This window comes from Thermobia domestica, chromosome 9 (assembly GCF_964235325.1).
Source record: "Thermobia domestica chromosome 9, izTheDome1.hap1.1, whole genome shotgun sequence".
NCBI lineage: Eukaryota > Metazoa > Arthropoda > Insecta > Zygentoma > Lepismatidae > Thermobia > Thermobia domestica.
The window spans coordinates 215378385-215392267 of record NC_137462.1 but is presented as its reverse complement, the minus strand read 5'-3'; the positions used below and the strand labels follow the sequence as shown (position 1 = coordinate 215392267).

The 13883-nt window shown below is 34.6% G+C and overlaps 1 protein-coding gene across 1 annotated transcript in view; it reads right to left on the bottom strand.

The window, feature by feature from the left end:
- Window positions 1–13883, bottom strand: part of LOC145661145 (irregular chiasm C-roughest protein) — a 944967-nt gene that overhangs the window by 72286 nt on the left and 858798 nt on the right. The window contains exons 10-11 of the mRNA XM_081726593.1: window positions 12749–12862; window positions 3379–3412 (exon numbers count right to left, since the gene is read on the bottom strand). Of these exons, the coding sequence (XP_081582719.1) occupies window positions 3379–3412; window positions 12749–12862 (148 nt within the window). The remainder of the gene's footprint in view (window positions 1–3378; window positions 3413–12748; window positions 12863–13883) is intronic.

The following is a 13883-nucleotide window of genomic DNA, read 5'->3' as shown; positions in this document are numbered from 1 at the left end:
TAATTAGTGGCTCGGCAATACGTCCCTAAGTAAAAATTTACACAAAACACGAACAATTGACGGATTTTTAAGGGAATTATTCATTTGCCTAAAAACCTGACGTGATGCAGGGTAATGGAGGTCATTTTCGGTTTCAGCACGTCGAAATCAATAAGAATCAGCAAACATATCCAGGGCATCAGAAAAAAAAAGTTTAATTTTGCAGATCTGTATTTTATTCAGTAGTAGTAGTAGTGATAACGGTAGATCAGCAGAAACAAGAACTACAGAATTTGAGTTACTGCCACCTTGAAATGAATGTTAAAAGCTGGTATTATACTTTAGTAGCTCAATATTTAATTGCAAAACTATGCGTGTACTTTAAATTCTCAATTTCGAGCATGTCAAGATTTATATTGAAGCATTATTGTATGTGATATGCGATTATATGAAAGTGCTTGTACTTTATTCTTGAAACACATCAATATACAAGATGAAACAGATTTTCAGAGCACACTTCGTTTCTGAAATGAAGTTTACCATTGTGCATTGAAATATGGAGCCTATGATAGGGGATACCTCCGATTCATCGACTTCATCTTGAAATTCATCATATTTGGTTGAGAATAAATTTTCGAAATTGAATATGGTCATGTGTGATATCAAATAACACCAGAAGGTCTCCTGAATCCATTTGTGTAATCAGATTTTACATAAATCTCATTTGACAGCCATAAACAAGGAAGTTAAACAGAAGTTTACTTTCTTAAGGCAAAGAATGATGGCAATTAACGAGTGTCAAAAGACAGAAGTGATCCTAATGTATGGGAACTAAGCCGCTGTGCCATAGCTGCTGAACTCAGATCACCATCAAGATTAGCCACCAATTTCACATAGGACGGTTGCACCCATAGTAGCCAAGTGTTGTAGACAATATTGTAGGTAGGCACACAACTATTACTAACAGGAGAACAACATCATTCACACAATATCCAACGCGTAGTAAATGCAGTCGGTCAGCACAACCAAGAGTTATTTCACACATCAATTGTACGAATTCTCCATGCAAATAAATGATGCCAAGTCAGTAAGTGGCAGTATGTGGCTAAATTCAATTGCAGTAGAAACTTTTCGAGGACGAGGCTGACAGATATGAAATTCTGCATCTGGGCTTTGAACTAACATGAAAGATATTCCTCATTTTCTCAGGACATTCTGTTTAGTGATGAGGACGTGTTTTGTCACTAGAAATAACAGTCAGAGCTATACATATCAACCAGGCCGTAACTCTCGCTAGACGGATGCCTCCGAAAAGATTTCTTCAGACAAAATTATGGTATTTTGTAGAATATATGCCCTTGTCTCTTTAAACCGGCATTCATCCCCTCTCAATATGGAACGCAACAGGTGACAATTTTTCTTTCCTTACTAAATGGAGATGCGAACTTCCTTTGTTACTATTAATAGGATGGAAATCCACTGCACCAGGATGGAACTCCATTTCCCCATGTGATCTCTGGGGGTAACCTTAAGACAATGGTGTACAGTATTGAAATCTGGGACAGATACCATCTTTAGCTATGATTTTTCAGATCTGTGACATTTTACCACGGCATTTTGACACATTCAATACGAGTGGATTAAAAACGTCTTCATTTATGTATTATGCACAACAGATAACACATCAGACCTCCTGTAATTGTGCAAGTACAAACACCAGTGCTATAAGATTTCTGCGCAAATGACCTTTGGACGACACGTTAAGTGTACAGCTTAATATCAATGCTCCTAATTCTGAAACTACAACAGACAGGTAAAATATGATTAGATAAATTGATTTTAGAGAATTTTCAGTGTTATTTGATAGCTCATAATCCCCGCATCCACTTGAAATACGAAACTCATCCAATAGGTGGTTTTTAAGATGGCGTCCATGAATCCGAAGTATCCTCTAAAATAGAACTTAGATATCACACTTTCCCATCCAGAGGTACAGTCTTGTACAAAAATTCTTGATCCCCACTGCCTTCGAACAGACTTATTATATTATCTATACAAGTATTTATACCAAACAAGTGAGAATCTTCTATTGTCAAGTAAGAGCTTCCCAAACTAAAGTACTATATTTTTCTAATATTGTTGCGCATATATGGTTTTTAAAATTGAAGTGGGTGACCAACTAGTAGTCTTAGTATCATTGTTAGGAAAACTGAGACCATAACCATGTACTTACCTTCTACTATTAAGAAGAAAGAAAGAAAAGGAATTATGCTAATTTTTTAAATACTAGCTCCACCTGTGCTCTATAAAGTGAAACCATATGTTTTCGAAAGCACAATTTGCCAATAAAAAACTAATGTAACAAACTGAAAGCGAAAAAAGAATCCACATTTTAAACAACTAAACCGAAATTTCTATGTAAAGCTGCTAGCTGGCTACAAACTTACGTTAAATATCCTGTCCTTTTTGAGAAGCTATTCTGAAAGTAGAATGCAGAAAGAAAATTGGTCCTTAGAATAAGGAAGAAAAGTTCATAGCGAAACAGCGAATAAGATGAATAACTGGAAAATTGTAAGCACATGACATGATATTCTTTTTTCAGTAGAAAATGTACAGTTCGCTTGTAATGCATTCCTTATTTTTATTCTTGAAAAACTTTCAATCTAAAAAATAGTGTTCTTCATGTTGTCTTCGAATTTCTTCTGTTAAGGATTTTAATGTTCGAGGTGTATAACTTTTGAACCAATTTTAGATGATTATTTTGATGTTCAAGGCAGTATTAAACAGAGCTACAAGACTTCATTAACTTGGCAGTTACCAAGGAAATACTATTTGCATAATCACTGCAAAACAAACCACTCGTCAACATGCACTTTCGAATACCGGAAACAGATACCACATAATTATACACTTATTCAATTCAAACGATAACGAAACATCAGTTCAGGTTCCTAAAATCAATTATTGTGTACTTGTTTTCGGTTTATATGAAATTCCTTAAAATAACACACATTTTTCTTTATAGTTCCATAAATTCTTATATTTCTTCTTCTAATCACATACTAAACTTTCGGCATAATTAACGAAATAGAAAGTCACTGGAAAGTATTTTCTGTGTTGAACATCTTGGTTGGAAATGTTCATAAAAGTGTTTATCATATAGCAAAGTATACGACGAAGGTAGAAGAAGGAAAACGTTGTTTCCAGAATGAAAACACTTAGAATATGTGCAAATATATGATACCGATATTGAGTACACTAAAAACACTCTTTAATGGACAAACACAATTACGCATTGTTTCAACACACCACACCTGTCTTCCCAACAACAAAACTGTAACGAATCACAAAGTATCTATCTTGGTACGTGGTTTATGAATAAATAACAGTCACACTCACCTTTCCAGATCAGATGGTCTAAAATCACCTCTCCCTGTAAATATAAACAATAGTATTAAATATATGACATTAGTTACAACACATCTTTATTTACACATAAACAAAACCTTGCACATTACACGGTGAAAGGAGTACAATTATAATTTACCATATGTATGGTTTTAATAAAAGTATTAACTCCGTTCCTTTCTTAATAATTTGAAAACTACTATAAATAGATAGAATTCTAACAATAGTATTCATTAAAAGCCCACGTATTAATCCATCATGTCTATGGGTCCCAATACAGGAAACTTGAAATTAGAGGACAAATTGTTTTTGATCATGGTTTAAGCGTACTACAGACAATCTGGCATTTTCAACCTATTTCACATTACGACCCCTTTCTATCACGTCTTCCTACCTTCGACCCTCATAAGTAATTTCCAGTTTGTAAAAAGTCTGATTATTGTTTCCCATTGCCTATAATTGTAAATTGTATATTTCTTCTGCTTCAGTATGTAGTTTTTCACTAGTTTTATTACCCTTGTATTCCAAATGCTTTCTAAACTATTCTCTATGTGTTTAAAACTTTACTTAAAATTCTCTGCTGAATTTGACAAGTATGGAAGTAAAAATATGTCTATCATAATAAGAAATTCAAAATAATCTTTAAAATATAGTTTTCCTTTAGTGGATTTTAATTATCTGTGTCTTTTTCATCTCCCTTCACGACCCTCATGTATTCCTCTTGCCACCCACATGTTAAGAAATTCCGACGTGAGGAATGATCTATGTTTTAATAATTTATTTATAAAATAAAATGTTTGAAAAAACAAGAGAAGAATCAAAATAAATAATTATATTTAAAATTAGTACACCAGCTAATTTGTTCAAAATGAAAACTATAATATTCTAACAAATTACTTATACTTTTATTTCAAACTGGAAAACCATGGTAACAAGAAACTCATAATCCTAAGATAGAAAGAGTTTTTAAAAGTCTAATTTAGAAGCTGAGAACAACTGTTTCATTAGGTCACTATATGATATAAATTTAATGCTAACAAGTGAAAAGATGTTTCTGTTCGTGGTGTATAATTGTATATGGTATAGAAATTGGTATCTTAAAATGTAGTCTCGAACCATTGATGCTTCCCACTCAAATTTCACAAATTACGTAAGAAAAAATACTATGGTAAGATTTAATTGAAACAGTACAAATTCTATAGAAAAACTTAATTTACTAGCTTTGGCATTTAAAATTCTTTGGAAATATTTGATGTTAATACATTATACCACAAGAATTCATACCACTCGGGATTTCATGGACATAGATTTAAAGAATAACCTTGTTACTGTCTATGTTTAATTTTTTTTTTTTTTTTTTTTTTTACGAATCATTCGATCTTCAAACACTTTAAGAGAGCTTTCAAGTACGTATAACAACTTTCAGAAAAGTTTCTCGCGAGAACTTTTTAACAGAATTCTTGTATTAGACAGTAAAACTTTAGTTATCTACTTACTTGGATATTGCTTACAAGCTTATAAATTGAGTAGTCTTTGCATGTAAGCAGTAGAGTCAGGTTAAAATATCCGTTTTCTCACTTAAATTTTACAGATCTCTCTATAAGATAAACTTGTGATGAACATTAGTAATGTTGAAAGAATGTAGGAGAATCATAGACATTATATTGTAATAAGATGCTTCCTTGCATTTTCGAAATGCAAGTGTGTAATATACATAACATTTGTCATATTTGTTCCTAGGTTTTGTCTCCCACAATAGGTAAAAATGCAAACCAAGCTTTTCTTCGGATGGATCTGCCATTGTATAGGTAGAGTAACTTCTTTTCCCTAAATAACTAAAGTTAACATTCTGAAATAATAAGAAAGACACACGTGGAAGGAAGTAAGAGGAAGAAATATAATGTAATCCAAAGAGACTTATTGTAACGAACTTAGGGATGCTTGTAATGATCACTATTTGAAATAATCATCCTAATGGAGAATGAATTGTATTTGCTTTCTAACTTGCCTTCCGATAATCACAACTTTGATAATCAATAGACTGAAGGCAGTCAGTTTGGGCTCCAATCTCTCCATTACACTATGCGTCGATACGGGTAGAGGGAGCAAAGACGAGATGACGAGATTATCGTAATCGGTGCCTCTTACAGGAAACAACAAGAAGAAAAGTTGGAGGGAAACTGCAGAGATTGTTTCTCGCCTCTAGCTATTGCACCAAACATGTTCGTTACGAGTCCCACTACCCACATACAACGGAAGCAAGCAAGAAAGCGAATAGGAAGTAATAGAGATGCACCTCACACTACAGCTGGTTGGATACTGGAGAAAGGAAACATTTGCTTGTTGCCTCTTACACAAGTTGCAACAGTTTAGGATGATGCCATGCAATCTTGCTGTGTTAAATTAACTTAACAATAGACGTTTCTTGCTCCCAGGGTTCGAAAGTTCTATATTTACATACTACCATAAGGCATCGTAACTTACCTCAGAATTTTTTTTTCCTACTCAGCCATAAGTAACAAAATGTACTTTCTTAATGTTTAATCTAGAATAATTTTAAGTAATGTACATACATGATTCATTTTTAAATGTCATAATGCAGTTTGTTCATTTAAATCCCCAGTACCGTAAACTGAGGCGACTTCGGACAGTCGGGGCGACTTCGGACATTATGACGCCTATGAGTTTTAATGTTCTCTCTCATTGCTGTCGTGCTTCAAATAAACCACACTGCATTACAATCAAGTCAGTATTGTTGGTTTTACCGACTTCAGTTATTATAAGTTCTAAGTTATAAGGGTTTGTTGGCACCAACCCTTGAAAAATAGTCTTTGTTCTTGCCGACAATATTTTCTATCGTTACCGCGTGGCTGAAAAACCTCTTTGTTGGGAAGCCTTCGCCGAATGTCAACTTAAGTCGAATATCCGTCCGCACGCACCTGGTGTTCGGTATTGAATTTAGCCAGTCAGTTCAAATGTAATTATTAGAGAGGTTCAGCTGAGAACGTTAATTTGAATTGTAAGCCAAGTGTGAGGTGACTTCGGACATGGTACGAGTGTATAAGAAAATTGTAGGGGGTCGGCCCTATCGACATTACAGCAGTGAAAATTTAGAAAAGGCCGTAAGTGAGGTCCTTTCGAAGAAAGTATCAATAAGGCAAGCTGCGAGACAGTATCAGGTACCAAGGAGTGCCCTTTCTGACAAACTAAGAAACAAGCATCCAGGTCACCATGGAGGTCAGAAGTGTTTGACATCCAAAGAAGAAGAACAGCTTGTACAGGGACTCATGAAATGCGCTGAATGTGGTTTCCCGTGTCGAATATCAGACGTTCAGCTCATAGTTCAGGGCTACTTGAACAGAGTAGGCAGAGTAGAAAAGCGATTTAGGAATAATTGCCCAGGTTCCTAATGGTGCAAGTTATTTATTCAGCGCCACTCTGAACTTTCACACAGATTTGGAGAAAATATAAAACGAGGTCGTGCTGCTGTTAATTGTGAGATGCTAAACAACTATTTCGACAATTTGGAAGAAGTTCTGGATGGCGTACCACCATCAAATATAATAAATTACGATGAGACAAATTTCACAGATGACCCTGGCAAATCCAAGGTGATTGTAAAGAGAGGATCTAAACGCCCAGAACTTATAAGGGACACGTCAAAAGCCAGCACTTCGGTCATGTTTGCAGCTGCTGCAGATGGCTACATGTTACCACCGTACGTAGTATATAAGGCTGCATATTTATATCCAACATGGATTGAAAATGGCCCTGATGGTGCTCGATACAACAGGACAAAATCCGGTTGGTTTGATATGAATGTTTTCGAAGATTGGTTTCTCACGTTGTGTGTGCCATACTTACAGGGTCTGCAAGGCACAAAGGTTTTAATTGGAGACAACCTTTCCAGCCATGTTTCCCATCATGTCATTCAGAAGTGTGATGAAATTGGTGTAAAGTTTATACTTCTTCCACCGAATTCAACACATCTCACCCAACCGTTGGACATTGCATTCTTCAGACCACTTTAGAGATCACGGAAGAGATGTCTAGAGGAATGGAAGAAGAAAAACCGTGGATGTCTTCCCAAGTCAGAATTTCGGAAAATTCTGAAGCAAGCCCTAGTTGAAATTGATACTTCTTCAAAACAAAACATTTGTTCTGGGTTTCGTGCAGCTGGAATTGTGCCATGTGACCGCCAGCAAGTGATAAAAAGGATTCCTCATCTTAATCCAAAAGCGAGCCCTGATGGTGAAGCTTGGACGGACTCATTCGTCCAAATGCTTAGTGCCGCTCGAACTGCTCCTGAGAACAAGCCCATGAGTCGAGGGAAACGCTTAGGCATCGTTCCAGGAACAAGTGTGGGACCCCAAGATTTGAAGCAGCAGGAATCACAGAACGAAAAAGAAGAAGATGATGATGATGTCTGCAGTTCATCGTCCTCTGAGGCCAGTGACTCAGAAGATACCCCATGCATTGTTTGCAGTGAGCTGTGGTCGCGAAGTAAGCCTGGAGAAGAGTGGGTAAGGTGTCAAGTTTGCAAAGGATGGGCACACGAACAGTGTGCAGGGTTTCCCAGAAAGCAATATAAGTGTGTTACATGTAAGTAAAAAATGTGTATCTTCTTTTGTCAATCTCAAATTTCTTATGTCTCATTTCCTTGTTTTATTTAACACTACCCGTATTGGTTTAATAAAGCATAATCCTGAAATGAAAACAATAAATGTAAAATAAATAAAAAGAAACCTAAAAACAATTATTAAAAAGTCAATTATGACATGGCTAATCACCCCGTATAATATACTTAACAAATTATGTCCGAATACACTCCTGTTGATGCACATAAATCGGAAATACATTAAAAATAAATAGTGTCCGAAGCAGCCCCAGAATGTGAGGTGACTCCGGACATCGTTCATGTCTTTTTACTATTGTTGTAACCATGTCTACTTTCCTTGCTGGCCATCAAATGATAAGTAAAGCCTTGACTAATACATATTATTTTTTCCATTATAGTATTATAATTATTACAAACATAAACTAAAAAAAATTAAAAAAATATCCGAAGTCACCCCAATTTACAGTAAGTCATAAATATAAGTTACTAGGTTTTGATTGATTAGAGACGCTGCACTGCATCGAAAAAGCTGATGCGCGATATGATGAGTTTTCTTGCAGTAATGTGATGCTAAAAATGTTAGTAGGTATATGTTCTACCATTTACAAAAGTATAGTAAATACTTAGACCTCTACACGTTCAGTCTTTCGTAAATTTAAGATACAGGGATTATAAAAGTATTAGGTGGATAAACGCCGCATACACGTGTAGCCGTATACGCCACATTACATCCGTGGTTTCTTTCTGTATACAGATCCATTTAACATTCCACATTCATTCATACTGAAACGTCTTGATTAAAGTATACTTATTCCGTATACTAGACTGTCATGTTACAAAGTAAAATAATTTTACCTTCAGATGAAAACCAATGGTTGCTGTTTCCAAACAATAATTTAGGGATTTAGGATGATTTAGATTTCTGGGCTTCCGGCATCTAAGGCCATTTAGCCCTTCACGTTTTGAGGGATGGCGTCCCTCAGTGAGCACACAATCCGGGGAAAGGAAGGAAGAAATTATGGCGAAGGACGGAAGCGGCCTGGGACCTATAAATTAGATACCATCCCGGCATTTGCCTGGTGTGAATGAGGAAAACCCAGGAAAACCTCATTCAGGGTGGCTGGCCGGAAAAAAGCGTTTTACAGTGGAGAAAGCGGAATCGAACCCGGGACCGCTCGCCCTGAACGCGTGAGCGTTAGCGACTACGCTACGCTGGGCCACTCAAACAATAATTGTCAGTTAAAAATTTCTGTTCCCTGTCAACGGGTTTCCCTAGAAATGTTTCTTAGTGGGGTTAGTGATGTACTGTAGACATAAAATGAACAAGTTTCTAAATAAAGCATTCTCTTTGCAGGTGATATATTCCGTAGCTGAATATTTAAAATAGCCATCTACTGTCAAGCACAACAATACCTCAACCACTTCCTGATTTTTAAAGTAATGACAATGATAAACTCTAATTCAAGAAAACAAAGAAATCTCAAGGAAATACAAGATTTCAAATTTCAAGAAGCCAGAAAAGCTGAATGTAGAATGTTGTTACACCAGTAGATGTGACTTGATTGATAAAAGTAAAAATATATTAAATTCTGTATGTAAATTTTTGAATCCGCTTGTTTGCATCAGTTCTTCAGATGTTTCTACTTTTAACACAAACATATAAAAACCATTAGAACGGTTTAATAGTACTCTTTCTACTTCATATTCATTTTACGAACTGTATTTTGCAACTTAATTTTCCTTAGTATTACACACTTTGAAATAAAGGTATGAGTTGTACTTCGACTTCGGAGATGTGAATACCATAGATAGAGTAGTAAGTGCAATTTTATTTAAAGGAGAACGCGAATGTTGGGTAAAAACACTACTAACCAATCAACGGTTCAATAACTAGTCACACAAACATCATCAAGTTCTAAAACAAACGAACGAGCGTGTGAATCGAATTATGCAAAGAAAAAGGGCATGTGAATCATTCTTACAGGGGTACGTTAGGTGAAAATCAATACCGGATCCGTAATTTTGGCGACTTTCTAATCTCAAACAATACATCACACGACTCTTTCCCAGTTAAAAAAAATGAATTGGATTCAACATAGTGGTCTTCAAGATGGTCACCATGATGGTCATATATCCTTTTCGGCAGAGTCCTACCCACAACCACAATAGGACAGTTTTCATCCCAATTCATGCAGATATTATATATCCAGAGAGAGAGAGAGAGAGAGCTTATCTGATTTACAGTGGGCGTTCAGTACTACGTAAGGTGAAACTCGCACTCTGAGAGAACAAAGAATTTGGGAGATAGAACGAGGAAAGACTAAAAACTGAAACTACTCAGAAAAGAGAATTTGAGTAATTTGAGTACATCAGTTTGAGAATACTTTCACTAAGGCCTCATAAATGATTAAGATTATTATAAGCCTAATAACTTTGTGGTGTTTGATAATTTGAAGGTATGGGGTATGTTTCTGCAAGTTAATGTTGACAATTTTGATTCATTTTGCAATATTCATGTTATTTTTCCAGCAACGTCCAGATATCTTTACTAAACAGATTAATAATGTTATTATGAAGTGGTATATTAGACAAGAAATTCGTTTAGGTTAGATGTCAGATATAAGGGAATTATCATAATTAAAAAATACTGCTCTTCACTGGCCAACTACTGTATGTTTTTTCCAAGATTTCTTATTCTAATTTGATTTGCTCAATTTAGAATTGTAACCAAAATTTCAAAAAGCAGGATAATACTGGCATACTTTTGACTTATTAATACATGTAACTTAGGAACAGTTTTCAGCTCAGGTATTATCAGGGAGTGAATCTATTTTGGATTCCATACTGAGAAAAACAAATATACGTACACTTTTCATAGGGTTATGTACATGAGATCATATTACTAATTACAGAACTACTACTGTAAGATTTAACTAGCATTTCACTATTCCTCAGAAAAGAAGAAGTTTCAACATTGATTGAGAATAGAACATCGAATAAACACACACAGCTATAATCTTGCAACTAACTGGTAGCTGAGGTATAGCTAAGGTACAACATAACTAGTATGGTGGTCAAATGAACTATATGTTTAATGTATACCATGTGTTATATAATATTGAACACAGTTCACATATCTACCATACGCTCAATACACTTTCTCAAACAATCTATCAGTCATTTGAACTCGCTTCAACTTGTAAAGATCTAAAGCCTCCATTACAGTGGTTGTTCTCACCCGGCAATGATCCAAATAGCACAATATATAACTCAAAGTTATCTATACCGCAACAGATCCACTTTAAACAAGAAACTAAGTTGCGTGTGTTTTGCCTTATACAAACTTCAAGGTACTGTGTCGAGAGAAGCACTTCTTAGCTTTTACTATGCCAAGTTTAATTCATTAATTAACTTCGGCATAATACACTGGGGATCTGCTGAAAATAGTTTAAGCACTTTCCGACTGCAAAAGAAAGCGATTAGAATAATTTTTGGATTACCCACAAAATCGACATGTAAAAAGGTTTTCATAGAAGCAAAAATTTTAACACTCCCCAGCTTATAAATCTATAAATCTATTCTTTTTACTGTGAAAAACAAGCATCTTTTTATCTTTAACAAAAATGTTCATAGCCATAATACAAGACAAGGTAGTGACATATTTGTGATGCATCAAAAATATGCTAACATAAGCAAAACCGTGTACATGAATTGTGTCAGGTTGTATAATAAACTTCCTCTGTACTTGAAAAATATGACCAATGTTTCCCTTTTTGGTAAGACTTTATATAATCTATTCACTGAAAATTGCTATTATACAATTAAAGAATATTTAAATGACTCATTAACTGAAGAGTTGGTTACAGATACTTACCCGTGAGTGCATGCCTGGTGTGGTACAAACAGTTACCTAATTAGATGTAAATTGTCATGTTTTTATACTTAACATATCCTATTATGTGGTTTTGGAAATATGCATGATGTATACCTCTGGTACTTGACAATATTGTATGTTTTTTTTCTTTCTTTTCTTTCTGACAACTGTAACGCTTACATGAGAATTTCTCATGCTTTGTAAGCTAATGAAGCAGGCAAATAAATGAAATGAAATGATCCTCTGCAAAACATGACATCTAATCTATATTATGCGATTTTCTATATAAGGAATTGGCGTTCCGTTTTGTATCAACTTACTTGAAACGAATGTGGATCACATAAAGTAATCATGCTACTTCAGCATGCAATATATTAAATTCATATTTCGCGCAGAATGTAGAAGCTAAAAAAATGAACCTTCAATGCAGAGCTGTTGCAATTCACGAATATCTTAAAATGATATTGATTTTGTCAAGGTTATCCAAAGAGACCTTGAAAATGCAGACAGTCAGACAAATCAGTGATAATTTACGATCCAGGATAAATGATTCAAAGTTGCATCACGATATGTACTATCTACGAGTGCTCTACTTTACAAATGATCAACCGAGTGAAATATTATTGCCATTGTAGTGTTCCTTAGAAAACTCTAAGACAACCATACATACAATAGTTAGAAAGATAAATACAAAGAGAGAGAAAAATATTTGAAAGTCGAATATGTAAACTTCTGAGTACGTGACAATTAAAAATTACTAATAGGCTTGGAGCATGTGTTTTATTATGTCAGCTTAATATTTAAATGTTAAAATAAATACTACATTAAGTAAGTACAAAGTTTTGCATATTAAGAATACTTATACTTACTTGCGAAACACCACTTTTCTCTTCGGAATGCGTAAAGTATAAGAAGTAGCACCACCACTAAGAGCACAAGACATCCCGCTACGATACTCATCACAGTTGCCATAGAAACAGGATCTGGAGGAAAAGATGTTAAATATTAAAAAACTTGTAGTGACATTTGGTGGTCGTTATGCTTTCTCCATGTTTAATATATATAATATGTAGATATACTTTTCCTATGAGAAGAAGAAGGCATTTTTTTAATATTTGCTTCCGCCAGCTGTGACCATTAGAGTTGACAACGTGGCAGTGTATGAATTCTGTTCCATGGCAAAGAAAATAATTTAAGAAAAATTACTGACATTGAATGAAATATACTTGGTTTTCAGATTAGATTTCTTCAAACTTTATAACAAAATAGAATCAAAAGTTCAACATTAAAATTATTAATACCCTACTATATTTACAAAATAAAATAATAATATAATTCCTTTAATCGTTTTAAATATCTTAGACACACTATGTTCATATAGAACAAAAAATCTTTTCCATGGACATCTCTAAAGAGAAATGTGAAAACTACAAATTTCTTATTATGACTATTATTGTTACAGAAGCGGGGCCTTCTTTGCTAGTATAGTGGATAGCACGTCGTTTTAGATTCACGTGGTCCTGAGTTTGATTTCTGGTGGGATTGCGTAAACCTTATAGCACTAAATTGGTTTTGATCCATCTTAAACTACATATTCAAGTTTCGCATAACCAGAGCGCTGAAAGGGGTCGCTAAACTTCAACAAACAAATAAACAAACATAAGTGTCTAATTCATTAAATTCGTTTTTCAGACACGTATGTTTGATCAATAAGTAACTACTGTGAAATCACCTTAACCTGTCTGAAAAATCTATATAAAAATGTTCAGTACTTTCATGTAGAATATAATAGCAATGTTTGTTTACCAGTTCAACTAACACTTGTTTACTTGTAACGTTATATTTATGTTACATTCCAGTCCACAGTTCGCGTAATTTTTAGCTATATCAACACGATCATATTGCATTAAATATGACGCACCACCTTGTATTATCCTTAAAAAATATTACCTTTTATTATTATCAAAAATTCATTACTAATACTTTTCTTTTTCGGTTGTTGTC